This window comes from Castor canadensis, chromosome 3 (genome assembly GCF_047511655.1).
Source record: "Castor canadensis chromosome 3, mCasCan1.hap1v2, whole genome shotgun sequence".
Lineage (NCBI taxonomy): Eukaryota > Metazoa > Chordata > Mammalia > Rodentia > Castoridae > Castor > Castor canadensis.
The window spans coordinates 147,854,101-147,876,520 of record NC_133388.1 but is presented as its reverse complement, the minus strand read 5'-3'; the positions used below and the strand labels follow the sequence as shown (position 1 = coordinate 147,876,520).

The 22,420-nt window shown below is 36.1% G+C and overlaps 1 protein-coding gene across 4 annotated transcripts in view; it reads left to right on the top strand.

Moving 5' to 3' along the window:
• The window catches only part of Ca1 (carbonic anhydrase 1), a 49,766-nt gene that overhangs the window by 12,731 nt on the left and 14,615 nt on the right, over positions 1–22,420 (top strand). For 2 of the 4 annotated variants that reach the window (XM_020182760.2, XM_020182759.2), the window contains 3 exons: positions 18,399–18,458; positions 18,917–19,114; positions 20,338–20,456. In XM_020182760.2, coding sequence (XP_020038349.1) covers positions 18,422–18,458; positions 18,917–19,114; positions 20,338–20,456 — 354 coding nt within the window. In that variant the 5' untranslated portion in view covers positions 18,399–18,421. The remainder of the gene's footprint in view (positions 1–18,398; positions 18,459–18,916; positions 19,115–20,337; positions 20,457–22,420) is intronic. The other 2 variants (XM_074068792.1, XM_074068791.1) reach the window with 1 other exon arrangement.

The window sequence follows — 22,420 nt, the reverse complement described above, 5'->3', positions numbered from 1 at the left end:
CTGCTGATCTCCCCGACCATCCTCCTTTCACATTTATGTCCCAGTCATCATCATCATCATCATTTTAGGTCCAGGTTCCTCAAATTAGAAAGAACATGCACTGTTTGGCTCTTTAAGCTTGCTAGCCCTGTTTTCAAAAGGACCTTTTTTCAACTCAAGATGTAGGTAATTTCTTTGAATATCCAGTCTTAAACATACCAATCTAAACACACCCAGTGCTGAACTTCATGTCTTTCCCCCATTTGGTCTTTTTTCTCCTCATTATACCATCCAATGACCTTCAGTCTCTATCATTACTTGATGAATCCTTGAGAAACTGCCCTCTGCTCCTTATCTGTGGTAGATTAAGTAAGAGCTCTCAACGATGTCCACATTCTGATCCACAGAACCTGTGAATATGTTACCTTACACAGCAAAGGAACTTTGTAGATATGATTAAATTAAAGGTCCCTAAGATGAGAAGATTATTCTGAATCATTCAGGTGGACCTGATTTAAACTAAGAGTCCTTGTAAGAGGGAGACTGAAGAGCAGAGGAAGAAAAAAGTCTATGCTCCTGGCTTTGAAGATAGAGAAGGGGCCATGAGTCAAGGAATGCAAGCAGTTTCTAGAAATTGGAAAAGGCAAAACAACAGATTCGCTCCTAAAGACTTCATAATTAACACAGAGCTGATAACATCTTGGATTTAGCCTCTAAGACACATTTCAGACTTGTGATCTCCAAAAGCCTCAAGAGGATAAATTTATGTTTCTTTAAGCCACTAATATTTGGTAATGGGTTAACTCTTCTACCTCCCTCTTAAAAGGACCTTTGTGCTTAGATCAGGTCCACCTGAGTGATTCATATATTCATACATTACCTTTACGTATGATTTATCATATACTCTAGAGCACAGAGAGGTAGAGCTCATGAGTAATGCATATCTCAGGAGGAAAACTGCTATTGCACTGGTTTAGAGAAGAAAGGGTAAAGTGGGATCCAGATGGAGCTATCACATAATAAGCCACCACTGCATTTCAGATAGTGGGCCAAGTGTTTTACAGATGTGCTTTCTTTAACTATTTCTCCTTTATTATCTTTTAAAATATCTTTGGCATATACAGTGGTTGTCTTGAGTATCTGGTGGTCTTTGATTCTAAGGTTGTAATTTATGATTTCTGGAGTCTGAAATTGGTCCGTCTTTCCTTTAAAGAGGATCAGTTTCCTTGATCCTCTTTGTTCAATAATGTAAGTTCACAGGTTGAAATTCCCTCCTTCCAGTGACCCAAGCCTCACTATTGCTATTGGCATCCACTCTTGGGATGATGCCATGCCTACTTCTAAAGCCCAAGTTTTTGGGGGAATTTGTTTTGTTGTTGGATTTTAAAAAAAGTACATTTTCTAGAGTGAAAGTATGATTTTTTTTTTTCAGAGCCTGGAGTTCTGAAAAGAAAAATGGGGCAGTAGAAGGAAGTAAAAAAGTAGATGGCTTTAACTATTAAACTTGTTGGTGATTCGGCATGTAGCTTTTATGAAAGGAAATACTCAGCAAGGACTTGAAGATTCCTTCCTCAAGAAATAAGGAATGTGCTAGTATCATTTACACAGGCTATACCAAGAGGAAAAGTAGTAAGAAATGAAAACAATTGCAGATTAGATCTTGAGTGTGACAACTTTGCTAGTATTTGCATTTGTTCTATTTTTTATTCAGTGTTGGGTGTCTAGGTGAATTTTGATCACATTATAGATTGATAAGAAAAAAGTCAGTAATTAGCATTTTCAGGGAAAACTGACATTTTGTCTTCCTAAAAATAAAATCTGGCTAGCTTTGATTTTTCTATTAAGATATAAAGAATCACTGAATATTTCAAATAGTAGAGTTAAAGAAGGTAAAAGAATGAAAAATCTCGTATTTTTTATATTTCTGGAAAAACTAATAGAAGAAAAGCTTTGGAATTTGTCCCCAAAGACTGGCTGCTAAGGAGTAATGGAACTTGAGTGATTCTTTATTTTTATCTCTTGTTTTATTTTTTAATTTCATCTTTTCAACCAAGTGCTACAACCCAGAAACATGAAAACATAATCTGTTCAGAACATCAGCATATGTTCTTCATTTTCCTTCAAAGAATTTATCTCCTCATTGGATAATCATGTACAATACTTGTAAGTGGGTTTAGAGCCAGCTGCCTTAACCCTGGGATTCAGCTTTCAGAGTATTTGTATGTCCCCGGTAGCCAAAAGAGGCCAGTGCTCAGGGATTCAACATGTGCCCACTGTATCATAGGCATCAGTGCAATAACTTCTGTTATAACCTCCATTACACACAAAATTATCAACAATATGTGAAGTCTTATGGCAAGAAGTTTCTTTTAGATTCTTGCCCAGAAGATGAACAGATGATAATCCTCTACAAAACCTTCTTCTTCTTCTTCTGTTGCTCTTTCCTGCCTTGCGTCTAGCCCTAGCTCAACCATAGTTTTAGTCTGAGGCTCATTATCTTTCTTCTTTTAAGTCTTCTTTTTCCACCAATTTAAAATAAGAAATATCCAATAGCATCATTTTCATTTCATTGAGTCTTACTTTTACTTGTGCATTAGATCTGGCTTACCTGATTAGATTCTCCTCATCGCCCAACCCATAGGACTTCACCAGTTCATGCTGGGAGTCTTTCAGGATGTTCTACTGCTCAGAAACAAGTCTGCTCATGCTCTTCTATCTGGCCTTCCTGCTATAGCCTTTCTTACCTCAAAAGCCACTTTAAAAGGCATTTTCCTTCTGCCTTGGCTGCTGATTACCATAGAAGGGATGTAGACTGACTAGGATACAATCTGTACATACAGCTTCAAGATGCCAAGTCACATTTTATTTCTTTCAGTTCTCATTGTTTTCAAGGTTCTATAGTATACTTTGTAGACTAATTGCTGAATGTGCCCCAGATTGTTGCAGTTTTCACCTACGCCTTCAAGCAATTTTGCGTTGGTTGCTAATCTCACCAAATCCATTTTAAAAACACTTCCTTTGGTTTCTACCTATCATCTATGTTCCTTTTTTAAAAGAAAACTAGAACTTTTGACACAGCTAAAATCTTTAATCTTCACCTCCCATTTTCTTTTCCTCTCCCCCTCCCTTAAAGGTACTCGTGATCACCTAAATTTGCTGGTTACTTTTCCCCCACGTATATTATTTATGTTATTGCTACATAATATGGATCCATGGGTATTTCTTCATGATTATGCATATTTTAAACTTTATATAATGGTATTACACAGGATGCATTATTCTCCAATTTAATTTTTTTGCTTAATTATCCTGTTGGATTTGCCTATGTTAATAAGAGATGAAAAGGTTGCTTTCCTGGTTGCTTTTCCTTTCCTTTTACTTATTTCTAAATCTTACACAACTTTTTACATACTCTCTCTCTCTCTCTCTCTCTCTCTCTGGCATATCATCAATACTCTTGCATATCTTCAATCCAGAGCCCATCCAATTCCTTTAGATGACAAAATCCTGCTCTGGAATTAAGCAGACCCACCTTAAAATATTGCCTCTACTTCTGTGAAAGCTTGAACAAAGGTCTACAGTTCACCTAAATTTCTTTTTCTCATGTGTAAATATGAAATATTAATAGCTTTATCATTTGATTTAAGAGATAATATCTGGAGCTTTACATTGCAAGCTGTCCTCTGACCCTAGCAATATGGCATACATCCCCTCTTCTTGAATCTGAGGCAATCTGTGACTCAGGCCTGCACCTTGTGATCTCTCCAGCATAGTAACCAGCTTTTAAAGTGGCAACTCAGGCCTCTGACAGAGTGCTCTTGATAATGGAAATGGAAGGAAATGGAAGCTTCTCTGACCCTTGAAACTGGTGCATAGTCTCTTCCTCCATATTCCATTAGTCAAGGCAGTAATAGCTGACTGGAGTAGTCTGTTAACTGTCCTCTTCAGCCATAATTTTTCTCATTGAATTTGTGAATTTCCCATTGCATTTAATATAAAATAACTTTGGAACATTCTCTTGTCTACATCCCTAAACTCATACTACCTTCCCTTTGCTCACTATTCCCCAGCTGTTTTAGTTCTTTTGGAAATAATAATAATAATAATAATAATAATAAACCCTAAAAACTCTGTGGCTTAAATGATAACTATTATTTATTACAATTCTGTGGGATAAAGGCACTGTTTCCATCACTCACTTACGTGGCTGAATTTAACTAGAAACTCAGTAGGAGATCCAAGTTGGGATACCTGGGATGTCCCACCTTGCTTTCCCAGTGGTGTTTCACTGTGAAGGTCATGAGACCTGGCACAGTGTTCTCACAAGGCTCATCTGTGTTCTAAACAAGCATTTATCAAACCTTTGCTTGAGTTATTTGCTGATATCCCATTGACCAGAAAAAGTTACATAGCCAATTCCAGAGTCAACATGGGTGAGAAGTAGAAAAGGGGATGGATAGTAGAAGGCAGGATTTAGTGGGAGGACTTTAGCTTGGCAAGATGCAAATGCCTCATTTTATGAAATGTTCTGAACTCTTTTCTCTTCTTTGCATTGTCTCTTCCATTTATTCATTCAACCAATATTTAGGAACCCACAGTTAGTGGGTAAAATGCTCAGAGCTTTCATGAACCTTTCTTTCTGTGGAAAATACATAATAAACAAGTACAAAAATAAGCAAGATATTCTTAAGAAGTTATAAAATCTCTGAAGAAGTAAATTGGGGTATATGGTAGAAAATCACTGGCAAGAATAGAGAAATTAATTTAGTGAGACCAGGCTTCTTGAGATGTCACTGTGTCTGAAAACTGAACAATAAAGAGCTACCCATGTGGTGTTACAGAGGGGGAGTGTTCCAGGCCCAAGAAATAGCTCACATTGCCCTGCCCCCTTCCAGTTTCCTGTTCAAGTACACATCCCTACCATTTCCATTGCTCACCCACCTTGTAAACTCCTTTAGAGAATTCACTACATTGTAGAATTTGCTGTATTTTCTTTATATTATAAGCCCGCAATAGGCTGAAATTCCCTTAAAGATAGGGCCATATCTATGTATTTCTTGAATATGTTCATAAAATTATGCTTAGTCAGCATTCAAAAAGAATGTTGACCAGTCACTTTATATACTCCATCACTGATTCTCCCAAGTCTGTCAGGTTGCTATTATTAATTCTACTTTTCAGATAAGGAAATTGAGGTTCAATGAGGCTAATATTTGGCTCCAATTGCACAAATAGAATGTTAGGGTGAGCTCATGAGGGGATGGATCCTTTCTGGTATATCATAACAGCTGTTCTGAAGCCAGCATACCCCATGGATGAACTTCAGGAGAGCTGTGTTGAAGGCACTTCCCTTCTGGTATTTTATTCTTACTAATATTATGTAATAAAATTCAATGTGTTTTTAATCTTAAAGTTCCCAACTGTGGTGGAAAAAAATGGGCTGGAGGCACAGGTGGTATCAAATATCGACACTACCACTCTGGCATGTGACAAGCAATATTTCAACCTCGGTTGCCTCATTTGTGAAGTGAAGGTCACTGTATGCACATTTTATCATGGGAATCACATCAAATGCTGGAAACATTATATGCTAAAGGAAGCCAAACAAGTCATGACATGCAGAGGTTCTCAATCTTTCAATAATAAGAAAGGAAAAAAAATCTGCAATTTACCACTGATTTTTTTTTAATGGCGTGGTTCAGATAAGCTTAGCTTCAAGTTACATTAAAGCAAAATACCATGAATTTTCTCATTTCTTAAAAATATTTTAAAGTAAAACAAATCTATAAAGAGGCAAGTGCATAAGGTACATTTGGTAACTTTCTCACTAACCTGTAAAGTTTGTTTTAAGTACATTTCACCCATCAGTCAGAGAAAAGCTGCTTTCACTCTCAGCTGCCATTTTCCTCTGAGAATCAGTAAGCCAAGTACCCTGAGTTGTTGCATGTTTTATTCTGAACACCGCTCAGAGCACTCAGTTTTCTCTCTTCATATTAAACAGAAAAGGCATTTGGAGAGCTATTCATCAACACACTAAGAGTGCCCTTGTATTCCTACCTTCCCTACCACCACCAAGTTAGAAGCATTTACAAAGAAATCTCTCTTCTCTATTGTGTCAGAGCTCCAACTTAAATCTACTCTCAATAACATAAAAAGTATGCATTTTTTTTCATAAGCTATTTGCTTTATACAGGTGCAAGGAAGCAGATATTTTTTAGAGTCCTAAAAACAAATGATTATCTCAACAAGATTTTTGTATTAGCACCTTTCCTGGAAGTAAGAATGGACTTCTCTATCAAAAAAATAGCATTCTGGGGTGGGTATGAAAGATGGCTTTTCTTCACCTTTCCTTAATATGTTCTTCCTCAAATAAAACATGCATATATCATGTCAGTATCATTATTTGAATCTATGTAAATATAGGTGAGAGCACAAAACAGGACTGTGCATCTGTAAGGTACTTTCAGTACCCAACTCCATTTCTCTTTATCCATTAGCACTCCTCCATTACCAATGAAATCTGCCATTAATTTCAGCATAGTTCATAATAACTAAAAATAATCTAAATAGCTGTTAATTGGGAAATGACAAAATAAGTGATGGCAACCCACAAAATGGAACATTGTAAAAAAAAAAGCACTCTTTATATCATGAAATAGACATGCTAACGAGAGACAGTAAGAGTCCAAAAAATGTGTGCTGGACTGAGAGCATGACACAAGTGACAGAGCACTTGTCTAGCAAATCCTGAGTTCAATCCTCAGTACTGCAAAAAAAGAAAAGTGTGTGCAATATACAGTGACATTGTTTGCATTTTTCAAAAATGCAGTTCTTCTAGAGATTACATCAAATATCTCCAAAAATTATGAAAGATATAAATAACTTTGTTTCCCTCTGGGATAGAAGATGGGAAGAAATGTGCCTTTTGTACCTTTGAATTTAGACCCACATGAATATAGTATCTCTTCCAAAAATATTGAAATTATTAATGAAAATATGCTTGGGCAATTTCCACCATGTGTGAGAAACTCAAGATACATATGCTGCCTTAGTGAGCTAAGTTACTAACTAGATTCATGTTAGCCACAGGTGTGGCACAAGGTTAATGGTTCATGTTCTTCAGGCTTTCACTTTTCTCCCGTTTAGTCCAGATGTTTTTCCTCAAATTTTTGATGACTGGAGAGTACACAGGGCACTTTGCCCCTGGCACAAGCCAGCCAGCACTCTTTCCTCTATGACGTGGATCCCTGGACAGCATTCTTCTCAGGCCTTAACTCAGCCTCTGGTCTAAAGAGTCACCTAATCCTGAACCCAATTAGTAGTATCAAATCATAAAACAGCATAGGATAAAGGATCCTGGCTAAAAGCTGGGCTGAACTGTCAGGCAGGAGATGAACAGAGCAAGAGCAGGAGTTCTGAGACATACAGCAGTCAATGGCAGTGATGTGACGCCAAACACAAGTCAAAGGCAAGGTCAGGGTCCAGGTTGGAAAACCAGGGCTGAGGTTTATAAAATTAAGTTGCTCCTGATGTCAGAGCACCAAACAAAGACCAGGTATAAAAGTACAGGTTTGATATTCCAGATAACTTACATAAGCTTCCAGAAAAGACAGACTCACATATGTTCACCCCAGGATGTAACTGAATATGCCCCTACACTTTAAACACATTTCCTGCTGAGGACACAGAAGAGGGAAGGGCAGGTTCTGTAAGTTGCACTTATGACATGCAGTAGGGCCAGTTGTGATTCCCTCCCTTCCCACTTTCAATGGTGTCTAGCCCAAGTTTGTATACTAGGAAGCCATTGGGACATTGAGCTCCAAATTTTCTTCATCCATCCCCTGAAGTTGTGTTGAATAATTTGGGTGCAGGCAGGCTGGTGACATCAATGGCACTGTGTGAGTAACTAAATTACAAAATCAATAGCTAATTTCAATAACCAGAACTTGTGGTGCCTGAGGCAGTGCCAAAGTACCATTTGCTTTGTTCCTTATTCATATTATGGTGAAGGGATTAAGTTATGCTTCAATTTAGCTTCACCTGGACCCTGCAGTTTAAGCCCTCTGTCAGTAAGGAGCTGCGTTTTATTTCTACAGAATTTAAGGGCAAAGCTAAGGACCTCTAAGGTACATCGATTTATTACTGAGCTTTACATTGGTTCAGCAGCAGCCTTACAAGTAACAAGAAATACACATGGTCTTTGCCTCTAGGTTTCCTGCAGAGGTAGTGAAAAGAACTGGATTTTCAAGTTTGCTCTGGAAGAGGCAAGTAGGAAAGAGACTGAAAGCTGATCATAAATCAATTGCTGTAGGCAGGCACCTGCCCTGTCAGTCTTAGCTACATCCAAATGGAAAAATGAGTGATCTAGGATTACCATAAGGCAATGCCAATGGCCACAGCTCTAAAAGGTCACATCTATTATAGTTGGCATTTCTCTCCCCACTGGACTGTTTTTTTAGTGGATATCATACTCATCTCATACAGATGGCATGTCCATCATGCCAACACATTGCTGTCAATATGTGATCTAATAAAAGACACTCTTCCTTTCCTTCAAATTTCATTATATTTAACTGCTGCCAAAAGATGAGTCCTTTCTTCCATATTGCCCCAACTTTGCATTTTAGGGACTGGAATCCTTAAGCAAGTTGCAATGATTCTTTAAAAAAAAAAAATTGTACTAACCAAATATAATTATATTAACAAAAATAAATGGAATAGTCAGCCCCAAAACAAGAAGTAGCTTCATATAAACAGTCATTGCTCTCTTGGAAGAAACCATTCAGCTCTATTAATAATGTAATTTTCACCAGCAATCAGAAGTTGGGGGAGAACTAGAAAAAACAATCTTAACCCACAAAAATAAAATAAGTTAGAAAAGGGTAGCAACAGCTGGTGCTAGCTGCAAGCTGCCCAACTCTGCAGGGAAATTTATGAGAATTTTTGGAGCCTTCCACAGGAGCAACAAAAGACCACATTATAAAAAGGTCAGATGTGAATCCTAGCTAGCTAGCACCCTTAGGAATTACCAACAGGAGGCATGGAGAACATTGCCAAAAATCCATCTTCCCCAGATCAAATCATTGCATATAATCAGTCTTGTTTGTTCAAGGAAGTCTACACTGGTAAGCTTCGTTCTAACTGAAGGGTGATTCTTAGCCATGAGGGCCCTTAGTACGCCTTCAAATTCCATAGGTCTCCACTTTAAAAGCATAACTGACATGAACCTGGGAGGTGTTTTTCCTGGAGTTCTTTCTCACCAGACTGGTTCCGGCTGCCTCTTGGGTGATGATGGAAAACTAAGGTGCTTGCCAACATGTCATGCTTTCATTTTGTAATCCTCAGGCAGTTGCACAAAGGTTATATGGAACCTTACCAACCAGTTAAAGGCACAGTTGGGGACAGTCTTAAAGGAATTAGGACTATTACTACAATATCCCAGTATTGCAAATAAGGAATTCCACCATAAGCCAAATAAACTCATTATGAGGAGTTGCAATAAGGATCCTTTCCCTTAACACCTTTTTACTTATAACCCTAGAGTTTTGAAATCCAGTGTCTTTAAGCCACAGTTGAGAAATTTTGCCTATGTGGCCTTGTCAAAACATTGTGATCCCAAGAGAAAACCCTGTGTACTCTTTCTATGGGAATTATTGCTGAAGTAAGAGTCACACGATTTAAGAGAGCTTTAAGAGTCCTTAAAATTTCTCACTTGATCATCTTAGTGATCATATAATATGTTATGTATTCAGGTAACTCTCCTTGCCTGGAACAACTTTTTAAAAATTACAACTAAAAACAGAAGAAATTTAGAATAAGACATGGCCTCTACCAACTAAATTAATTTCCCAAGTAATCTTTTATACTACAAAGACAAAGTCAAAAAGGACTTTCATTTAAATCTTGCTATTTTGCCCTTAGCTAACGGGACAGAGATCTTTCCAGAATTCATGTTGTAGGAACCCAAATATAAGGTTTTATCCTTCCTATATGAGAAGTAGAAAGGAGGGGAACCTACTCTCTGTCCTGGGCTTTGATTCCCTAAAAATGGAAAAAAGTAGATTTCGTGGAAGTGTAAGGATAAGCACTTACCAGCTACACTGGGACCAGGGAATATAAATCATGCTTACCTTGGTTTCTATACAAACACACACAAAAACAAAGCACAGAAGAGTGGGCACTGAAGGAGACTCAGTAGGAATGCATGAGGTAGCTCCAGGATCCTGAGTAGATATGTGAAAAACCACAGAATATGTTCTTTTGGGAGAACGTGTGGCCCATATTACACCACCAGCACTGTGGACAAAACCAAGACATTATAGGATTTATTTTTGAGAAACTAATTCAAATTAATGAATTGTTTTGTGCTATCAAAGTAAAAAGCAATGAAACGAAAAGGCTGTTATTAATTTTTGTTTTACCAATAATTTGTTATAGTGGAAAGAATTCTTGACACAGTTTGAAGACTGATGTTCTAATCCTAATGCTTATATCTGACTTTGGGATTAATTTTCTCAACTCTTAAAGACTCTCTCTGTTTTGAAATGAAGATAACAATATTTATTTCACCCAGTTCACAGACTTCTTAAAAGTTACAAATAAAATCATGTGAGTAAAACTATAATGAAGCCACCATTCCATGGGACTATATTAAAGAAAAGTATTTTTTAAAAGGAAAGTATTTCTTGAAAAGCACTGTAATCATTCCATTTATTCTTTATCTGCCTCTTAGAAAATACCCTAGAGATGGTTCTGCCCTGTGATTTCAAGGCTGATTGACTAATACGTTTCATCAAAGTCATGGGAACTCTTGCATAGTCCCGTCCTCCTCAACTCTCGCTGCTGTAACTCGTCCATCCTACTTACCCATTGCCCCTGTAGTTTTTCCATTATGATTATTAAACTAAGGGAAAAAATGAAGACTAACTTTTACTGTGCATCTGCTATGGTTCCTTTATCTCTAATACTCACTTTAGAAAAAAAAATTTAAGGGTGAGTTAAAGAAGTTGCATTACTCAAGGAAATTGGGGTAGACAGATAAAGAATTTTGTAGTCAATGCTAACACCTAAAAATACCTGTGAAGCAAAAGAAGGTCTTACAGAAGGAAAGAGCATCTCAGATGACTTCACCCCATTATGAGTCTTGTTCACTCTCTTAAGATCAATAAAGTAAATCTCTACAGTACACTTCTTCTATGCACTCTGCCCTCATATATACTAAATCAATCCACAAATCAAGTAGTGCACTTGCCACTTTTTTATAGACTTATTAGGGGAAGAATAAGATGAGAGTAAATTAAAATGACAACTTTCTGCACGCACAAGTAAGTATTCCCTCCAAAAGGAAGCACTTGGTATTATATCTGTCTTCATCATGGATCTGTCGTCAGCATTTGACTCAAAATCTCCTGTAGAGCAAGTCAGCACCCAGTACTTAGCCTGCTCACTCAACAGCTAAAAGACCTGAAAATCAAAATCAAACTCTTTTCTTGAGATTTAACTTGATCACTTAAATTTGTGTGCAATGCTATGGTTTCCAGAGAATTGTGCAGGTTATTTTTAAGTGAAATGCACAATGATTTCATTGCTGAAGGGCATATTAATTTCCCAACTAGTTATAGAAGATAAGATACAAATACTATTTCTCAGTTGTGAAGGTACAGATGAGGATGCTACAGTTAACATGCCCAGATTAGCCACTCAGGCAATAATAAAAATTCCTCTTATTTAAAAGTTCATAAACCTATATTCTCAGAGTATCCAATATAGTTTCCAAGCTGGTAACTTCAATAAACATGTATGACAGCTAAGTATATTTAAATTTTAAAGTTAAGAGCATGAAATTTTAAGATACCATGAATGCCTCTATGCTGTGGATTAAAGTTATTATCTACTTCTTTATTTGCTTAATTATTTTCTATGGAGAGTTGACTTGGTTGAAAGAATATTCATTAATATATTTGAAAATTGCCTTCAAAAAATATGATATTCCAAAGCAAGAAATATAAGTTTGAAAGCATTCTTTAATTATAGTAATAAAAGCCATAGACTCGTAGATTTTAAAAACTTGTGTGTTAAAACTCCAAGCCATATTTGAAGAGTTAGATTTTGACACTTATAAGGTGTCAAAAATTTTGACACTTAAAGGACCAAAGTTCTCACTCTCTCAGCCATGACTGACAGACACAATTGTTCACTTCATCCTCCCATTAATAGAACTGCAAGTGGAAAGGTTCTTTCCCCTTAGTCCAAATGTGATCATGAGTTTACCTCCAGCCAAGCTCATCAGTGTGTCTCACACCCTGAGTTTAGATCAGTGCACTTAGTCAGGCATCGACCCTGATGAACATTTTGCCCTTCTAAGTCTATAAAAGCAGAATAGTTAAAGGTTAAAAAAATGATCATTTACTTGTTCTCTATACAAATATTTATTAAGCACCATTGTTTTCTAGGCAGGTTATGAATGAAAATAATATTATGGTATAAAAAAAGAAAATGATCAGGATCCTATCATCACTCAGGTGTCATTTTAGAGATGGTTGTACACATTAAGCCAGTAATAATAAAATACAGATTGAGTGTCCCTTATCCAAAATAAATGGGAGCAGAAATGTTTTGATTTTAGATTTTTTTCAAATTTTGGAATATTTGCATATCATTTGAGTATGACTAATAGCAAAATATGAAATCCAAAATGTTCCAAAATTTGCGTTTTAAAGTAAATGTTGTAATTTCAGAATGCAAACAAAATAATTACAGGGTGTAACAAGTGCTATGAAAGAAATCAGACAGAATGATATAACAGAGTGACTGGGAAGGGGAGGTCAGGGGAGGTGACTGGATTTGGAAGTCAGGAAAGCCGTATCTGAGGAGGTAACATGTGACCTTATGCAAAGATCTGGGTACAGAGTACTCTAGTCAACAGGAGAGTAAGTATAAATGTTCTGAAATGGAAGCAAGTTTAGTGTGGATGGAGAAAAAGACACCCACTGGAAAATATAAAGTTAGTAACATATCTTTGTTGTAAGTGAAGAGAATGACAAACCTAGAGGAAGTAATATATGTGAAATCCAGGTAAACCATCTGCCATGTAAATTGACTAACCAAAATTTCTTATTGTTAAAGTAGAAATAGTCATGCTAATATTGCCATTTTCCATGACCTACTTCCCCACTCAAAAAAAGGTTTTTTTTTTTAATTTGTTTATTTTTTTGTTCATTTATTCACATGTGCATGCATTGTTTGGGTCATTTCTCCACCCTGCCCCCCACCCCACCTTTTCTCCCTCTCCTCCTCAGTTTCAGGCAGGTCCCGTTCTGCCTTTATCACTGATTTTGTTGAAGAAAAGACATAAGCATAATAAGGAAGACAAAGCGTTTTTGCTAGTTGAGTTAAGGAGAGCTATACAGAAAGATTCCTAGCATTGCTTTCATGTATACATGTGTTACAACCCATGTTGATTCAACTCTAACTGATCTTTACATTGGTTCCTGATCCCCTGCTTATGATAACCTGTCGTTTTAAAGTTTCTGTTATTAGTTCCTTTGGAGTGGGGACACCAAACACTCTCATGTTTTGGGTTTTCTACCTATTCCTATATCTCCCATATGTGCTCTCCCCTTTTCTTGTAATCCAAGTCCAATCACATTGCTACATTTGCCCTAGCTCTAAAGTCCGCATATGAGGGAAAACATACGATTTTTGGTCTTCTGAGCTTGGCTGACCTCGCTTAGAATGATGTTTTCCAGCATTTACCTGCAAATGATAAGATTTCATTCTTCTTTATGGCTGAGTAAAATTCCATTGTGTACAAGTACCACATTTTCTTGATCCATTCATCAGTAGTGGGGCATCTTGGTTGTTTCCATAACTTGGCTATTGTGAATAGCGCTGCAACAAACATGGGTGTGCAGGTGCCTCTGGAGTAACCTGTGTTGCATTCCTTTGGGTATATCTCCAGGAGTGGGATTGCTGGATCATATGGCAGGTCCATGTTTAGATTTTTAAGAAGTCTCCAAATTTTTTTCCAGAGTGGTTGCACCAGTCTGCATTCCCACCAGCAGTACACGAGGGTTCCTTTTTCCCCCACATCCTCACTAACACTTGTTGTTAGTGGTGTTTTGGATGATGGCTGTTCTAACAGGGGTGAAGTGGAATCTTAGTGTGGTTTTGATTTGCACTTCCTTTATGGCCAGAGATGGTGAGCATTTTTTCGTGTGTTTTTTGGCCACTTGAATTTCTTCTTTTGAAAAAGTTGTGTTTAGTTCAGGTGTCCATTTCTTAATTGGTTCATTGATTTTAGGAGAGTTAGTTTCTTAAGTTCCCTGTATATTCTGGTTATCAGTCTCTTGTTGGATGTATAGCTGGCAAATATTTTCTCCCACTCTGTGGGTGGTCTTTTCAGTTTAGAGACCATTTCTTTTGTTGTGCAGAAGCTTTTTAATTTTATGGAGTCCCATTTATTCATCCTTTCTCTTAATTGCTGGGCTGCTGGGGTTCTATTGAGGAAGTCTTTGCCTATACCTATTAGTTCCACAGTGTTTCTTGTTCCTTCCTGTAGTAACTTCAGAGTTTCAGGTCTGATATTTAGGTCCTTGATCCATTTTTGAATTGATACTAGTACAGGGTGATAGACATGAATCTAGTTTCAATTTCTTGCGGACGGGTAACCACTTTTCCCAGCAACATTTGTTGAAGAGGCTGTCTTTTCTCCATCGTATATTTTTGGCACCTCAAAAAAAGATTTATATTGCCACACCAAGCAGTATCATTTCTGAAAGAGCAGGAAATTTAGAGAACGATGTGAGATTAATATGGAATTTAATAGTTAAAAATAAGTATTGATTTTTGCAATTTCTATATTTCCTCATTTTAGGAAAAATATGTGTAATAGTTGGGATTTTCAATGCCCTCAAAAGATTCATGTATTAAAAATTTTGTCCCCAGGGAAGCTTTATTGGGTAGTGCTGTGGGCCTTTAGGAGGAAGAGCCTATGGAGGTCTTTAGGTCATTGGGAACACATTTTTGAAGGGAATTGTGGGACCCTGCTGGTCCTCTTTTGCTTTGCTTCCTAGCTCATGAAGTAGTGGTTTGCTCTGCTACATACACATTCACCATGATATGCTGCCTAATCAGAGGCCCAAAGCAATGGAGCACTAGATCTTGGACTAAACGTCCAGAGACATGAGCCAAAATAAGTCATTTTTCTCTATGAGCTAATTATCTCAGTAACTTTGTTATAATAGGAAGCTGACTGATACAATCTGGATCCCAAGAGTGAAACTCTTAAGTATTATAGAGTAGTTTTTGCCTTCTGTAACTGGAAACAACTGAGGTACGCATTTTTCTATTTAGTTATGTCTAGCCCATTTCGACTATAGCTAGACATTGGTCTCTTTGTACTTTTTATTCCTTCTCTACCGAAAATTATTTTTAATTGCAAATTTAATTTTGAAACTCAGCATAATTGATTTACCTATGGGAGTTTGTGGTTTAATTTTAAAATATTAAAGTATAAAACAGAGGAAAATATTAATCTAAAGAACTAAAAGAAGAAAGTTAAAAATAAGAAATGCTAAAAAGCCCTCAAATACCTCAAAGTGGATAACATATAGTTTTAAAATGCAATAAAACTGAAAATGCTATTGCTTTTTGAAAATTATTTTTAGACACTAATAAAGTAATAAAAAATAAGTAAAATAAGCTACTCACTAACATTAAAGCAAATATCTCAGAGACAATCTAATAAAGATGGGTTGTGATATTATAAAAATGAAGATGCATTCCTGGGCTGCGGAGGTAACCAGAAATGGATTCAAATTCTGTTCTACTCCTTGAATTTTCTGACCTTCAGATATTTCTTTACAAGTAAGTGACACTAACCTCCCTCCTGGCTCTGTTGTGAGGACTGTCAATTACTTTAAACAGCCAAGTAGAAGTCACTTAATAAGCAGTAGTCTTTTCTTGCCACATTGCTGCCCTCTAGCATAAGGACACTATAAAACAGCTCTCCTTAATAATAATAGGAAATTTTTAGCACTCTTGATACTTCCTAGTGCTATCAAGTAAGCAATGCTCTATCAAGATTATTTATGTACTTCTGCATTACTTTTCTAAAAAAATATAGATTTTTTTTCCATCAGCCCAGTTTCTCATGATCAAATTTCAAGTGCATATGGATTTATTCACAACCGTCTATCAGGAAAAAACAAAAAACCATCTTCCATATGTGCTTATGTAGTTGATGAGTTTAAGAAATAGCATGTTTAGAACAGCAGAGGTGGTGTAGATCAAACATCTTCTTGGAGCAAAAAACTTCAAATATTTCAGCCCTGGACAAAGTCTGTAGGTGAAAATGAAATTAATGCAAAATAAAACATCTTGGATTTGGCGTAGATATTAAGCTGGGAGAGGCAAAGTTTGTAAGCAGAGAAAGAGGAGTAAAGGTAAGTGGAAGCCACATTAGGGCTTAAACTCTAGGTGAGTATTAAATTTTACGTCCTCTCTCTATTTAATGTTCTGCTTGTGGGATACTCAAGCATACCCTGGGTACACAATAAAATAAAGGGTCAAATAGTTAGAGGTTAAAGTAATTTTATACATGAAACTTTACCATTCCATATAAATGTTAAAACATTCGTGTAATGAATCACCCTGTAATAATGTAATGCAAAGGGGTTGTCTTTTTTCCAAATATGTCAATTAATATGGCGGTTCAACTTAAGGTTTAAAAAGATTGATCAATGGATACACAATTACAGTTAGATAGAAAGAATAAATTCAAGACATCTATTATACAGCGAGGTGATTATCATTAATGATAATTTACTGTGCTGTCAGAAAACTCAAAGAGCATGGAAGTAAGTGCTTTCACAACAAAAATAACTGAGTGAGGTAACATGATTGTTAATCAGCAAGATCTACCCATTCCACAATGTTCATATACTTCAACAAATCATAGTGTGCATGATAAATGCTCACAATGTTATCTGTCAATTTTGTTCATTAAAAAAATTTTTGAAGCTCCCTTTTAAGCAATATCTCCTAGTGCCTACTAGTGCTATACAATGGGAGCTTGGGCCTCTTTCTAAATGGATATTCAGTCCTTCCCTAAGAATGGTCATAAACCATATCCACTTTGCATATGAGGTAAGACTGTCATCAGCCACATGACCCTGATCATGCTGCCCACTCCCATCTTCTTTCGGGGGTTGCAAGCAGCTCAGACAATTCTACAGCATGACAGGAATTATGACTCTTGCTATTTTGGAAGCTTATTTGTCTGGCTGTATTTCCAAGAAACACATTTAGAACCTTGAAAACAAGGACCTAGCCAGAATCTAACACATCCTAATCAATTTTCTTTGCCTCCCTGAAAAGTCCTGTGGACCTTCTCATCACTCAACAGGTGTCAGTTCTCATCTTGGTCCAGACTTAAATTGGACTTAAGAATTGTAGCATAGAAGGACAATTAGGGGATCATCTACTTCATGCCTTACCTAGTGTAGCATTTGTATGCTACTTCACTAGTGGTATGGTGAAGAAAGCTCTAGATTGGAGATCAAGGTCTTCTTGACTTCTTGATAGTCATGGTGAAGTTCCTCAACATCTCTCAACTAAAAAATAATTCTTATTTATGGTATTTTGTGTGTGCATATGTGTATGAGAGAGAAATAAAATAGTATGGAAGTGCTTTATCAATTGTATAGAACTATAAAAAGAAGGCTTTTATTCTAACAAATTTACTTGGTTTGTAACAGAAATATTGGAGCAAGTTCATTAAGTAGAGAATATTTTATTAAGCAAGTTCAATATTAATAAAATATTCTCTACTTAATGAATTCCAATATTATTCCAGAATGAGGACTTAATTCTTACTCTGTGTGCCTATAAAATATATCACTTATTAATAATATATTATAAACAATTACTAATTTTATTATCTGTTTCTAAATTAACATCATGATACTAGCTCAGATCAACTGGTATATCTGCAAATTAATCTGCCTATTAAATTACTGTTGCTAGTATTGCTTAAATATCCAGCAAGAGTATAACTGGAAATCTTAAGTATATAAAGTATTTTTAATTTAGGCAATCCAAAGAATTTCAGATGATAATATTCAGCCATGTCGTTTGCTAACATGAGAGAAGCAAGACTTTGTTCAATAAAATCTGTGATTTTGATGTTTGTCTTGTATAATATAATAAAATAAAACAATTCAAGCTGACCTAACCCTTGTAGACATTTTTACAATGCCTTTTTATTTGCATGTATATATTTCCTGATAAGCAGACATGATGACATAGTGTTCTATTAAGGGCAGAGAAGTTTCTATAAAAACCCCAAGTGGCAGTTTAAGTTACCTACTGCATGCGCAGTTGCAGGTAGTTATTCCAGGTTATAATTTTTTTTTCAGAAAATAAAACTAGTTAGAAGATCATGGCAAGTTCAGACTGGGGATATGATGGCAAAAATGGTAAGAGTATTTCTTTTCATATAGATCAAATAACTTGTTCTTTTTTTCTAATAAAAGTATAAAGCATTTAACATAACTGAATAAGCATAGGTTAATGGTTCAGATTGCCTGTTTTGAATAATTATAATATCTTTGTAGGTATTTTTAGCAGTTGTTCTTTGGGGCAAATATGTCTACATATACATGTATATTATAAATCTCTTGCTCATAGTAAAATATTTATAATTGTACAGATTATGTGTATATGTTTATCTTCCTGGTGTTGACAAATAATGTTGTTTTGTAATATAGTATAGAAAAAGGACTCTCTCAAACACAGAATTTTCATTAAGCTAAAAAAGAATGCCACTTAAGATGCCAAATAAACCATAACCTAATTAGCAAACAGGTAGGTAGAGACCTAAAAATTGGAATCAAGCATTCTATAAAGTCTTGATTGAATGCATTTGTCCTGCTAGGTCCTGAGCAATGGAGCAAGCTGTATCCCATAGCCAATGGAAATAACCAGTCTCCTATTGATATCAAAACTCATGAAGTCAAACATGATACCTCTCTGAAACCTATCAGTATCTCCTACAATCCAGCCAATGCCAAAGAAATTGTCAACGTGGGACATTCCTTCCATGTAGTTTTTGATGAGAATAATAACCAATCAGGTGAATCCAAAGACTATTGTGATTATTTTTTCACTAGAATCTACTGAGGAAATTAAACAATGGAGCTTAACAAATACTAACGGTCATCCTAAGTGTTTGGAGCATGTGTGGAGCACTGCTGAAATGTGGGAGGCATTCTGGATATCTTTAAAATGCCCAAGAGATAAAATGAGTTTTGGAACTCCCATCTCTGTGTTCTTTTAGTCCTTCTCCTTCCTAATGATACCATCTCAACTGTTCTGTCCATTCCAGTTCTTTAAGCTCACTTCATTCTTTCCGTCCAAATAGCATTTCTCTAAAAAGGTCTAGTGAGCAAATCATTATGAATATAAAAACTGAAAAGGCAAATATATTCCAATCAGGATGAGGGTGGATGAGCACAGTACAGAAGCAGAGACAGGATGACTGAATTATTCACATACCCCAGAATCTGGCACACTGCTTGTAATATGGTCAGCTTTTCATAAATATTTACTGAAAAGTTGTTGAATGACAATATGTTTGACAGCTCCACTGATGTAAAAGACCAAATAATTTTAGCACTTTCTTATAAGGTTCTGAGCCTAAATTTTAGGCATCTTGAGGAAATGTCTTTTAATATTAAATCTAGTCTGGTGTCATATGTGCATAAGTAAACACATGATTGGACAGACTCTCCAAAATGACAGGTCATTTGGAGAGTGACCAAATATTTTTAAAGTGACCCTGCCCCACAGGAAGTGTCTCTTGGTCCCTCTCTAGTGATTCTCAACAAAGTTGTCAAGATATACTGTTATGTCTTCATTAAATACAAAACATGTGATGAGTAATTTGTTAATCAAAATAAATTACTATCAACTTTGATGCAAACTACCTATACAGTCTTTATTGAAAGAATGAATGAATAAACTTGCATATTAAAGGAAATTCAAAGAAAGTCCTGTAATCATATAGTTTGTTCACTTTGCAATATGCTTTTTTGGTGTAGAAATAGTTAAAATTTGGGCCCTGTGCTGAGACTTGTGTATAACTCATAGACTATTTTATCACTGTCACAATCAGAGATGTCTCATATACACGAATGCCATCATTGTGAGTGTAGGAGTGTGAAACCAAGATGAAAACTTTGGCATGAGTGTTTGTTTTCACTTTTGCTCAACACAGTTTTCTGTTGGTTTATATTAAATGCAAAGATATGCTGGAGTTACGATCATAAGAATAATAGTAAATTCTTTTCTTTCTAGTGCTGAAAGGTGGTCCTCTCTCTGAAGGTTATAAGCTTGCTCAGTTCCATTTCCACTGGGGAAGTACAAACGACAGTGGTTCTGAGCACACAGTGGATGGAGTCAAATATTCTGGAGAGGTAAAGTAGTTTTTTAAGTGAGAGTTAATTACATTGAGAGTACTCCCAGAAGCAACTCCACTGTTACATGGAGTCATCAACATAATTACACAAAAGAGTGAGAATTCTGGTCTCTGTAAGGACTCCCAGGCTCTATTAATATCAAACACAGATACACCATGTTTGGCAGAGGGAAATTTTTCATGTGAAAAGAGATAACTAAACTGGAGCTGAACTCCTGAGTCCAACATTTCCCTGGAAATTCCTCAAAAACTCTTACATTGACATCATGCTGGCTTAAAGGGATGATTCTGCTCTCCTTTAAAGCTCTGGCCCTCAAATAAAAATCCACCATTCTCTTTTTTACATAAAAATCAAGCTTGGACACAAAAGTAGCATGGGGGTGACCAGGCAGATACATTTCAAAAAGACTTTACAGAGCTCAAGTTTAATCCCAACAATGGTTCAAGGTGAAGCAAGCACCCAGATGAAGTTCTAAGGTTCCCTGGCTGCAGTGAACACCTGCCACCTCTTGAGTTGCCCTCACATGGAGGTTTGTGATCTAAATCAAGACATTGGTTGGAGGCCTGGCTTAAGTGGTAGAGTAATTCAAGACAGTATATCTGTATTTTCACAGAAAAACTGGACACATTCATCAATCTCCACAGAAAGTCTGGGAGATTAAAAGGAGAGGACCTTTGCTCCCTACATTATACATATATTACATGTAATGTAACCATATATATGGGCTGGCTTTTTAGTTGCACTTTGATAAAATGAATTTTTAATGCATCTAGTTTTGAAATTTACTCCTTTCCACTTTCAGTTTATCATGGTAATTTTTCAACCACAAGGTTTAATTTCACCTCATTTTTTAAGTGTCTGTATAGTATCTCAATTACATGAATATTTCAGAATTTAACTGGCTGCTATTGGTAGATAATTATAATGTCTTCTGATTTTTATTCTGTGATTTTTTTGTTTTACTTTTCTGTCTAAAACTCTTTTTTATTACCATATTATTGTTGTACTGGGGGTACATTGTTACATTTACAAACATTCTTACAATATATCATACTTGGATTCAATCACTCCGTCCTTCTTTACCCCTCTTCCCCCCATTCCTGGAACAGTTTAAACAGGTCTCATTTTTGCATTTTTATACATGAATACATAATAATTCTAGTAAATTCACCCTCTTACACCTGAAAAAAGTTCTTCAGTTGATACATCATGTTTGAATTCTTCAGTTAATACATCATGCTGGTATCTTATGCACCAGTGAAAGTAATTGTGTAAGACAGATTTTTTTCACGAGAGATTGTCAGATTATAAAATACGTGTATTTTTAATTTTGATAGAGAGTTAGAGGACTGTATTCAAATATAGCTTGCTATACATTACATTGTAAAGTTTGGATAATACCTTTCAGTGCTGCAGAAATCTATTAAATGTTCATTCCTGCATTTCCTCCCCATAAAATTGAAGATGGACTGATATCAAATGGGCTAGAAGCTTAAATCAGCACTGTGTTTTTGGAAGAATACTTGGTAATATCCAAAAAAAATCTAAATAAGTGATTCTCTCATATAAATAGTCAGTGATTAAAAATCCTTAGTCACAGAGTTTGGTGTTATTTATTCAGGACACTTCCATAGGATAATTGGTATTCACCAAGTTCAAGAGGCAGTACAGCCCAGTGGTGAAGAACTAAAAAGCTTCTGTTCATCAAAAGAAATGGTCTCTAAACTGAAGAGAACACCCACAGAGTGGGAGAAAATATTTGCCAATTATACATCAGACAAAGGACTGATAACCAGAATATACAGGGAACTTAAAAAACTAAATTCTCCCAAAACTAATGAACCAATAAAGAAATGGGCATGTGAACTAAACAGAACTTTCTCAAAAGAAGAAATTCAAATGGCCAGAAAACACATGAAAAAATGCTCACCATCTCTAGCAATAAAGGAAATGCAAATTAA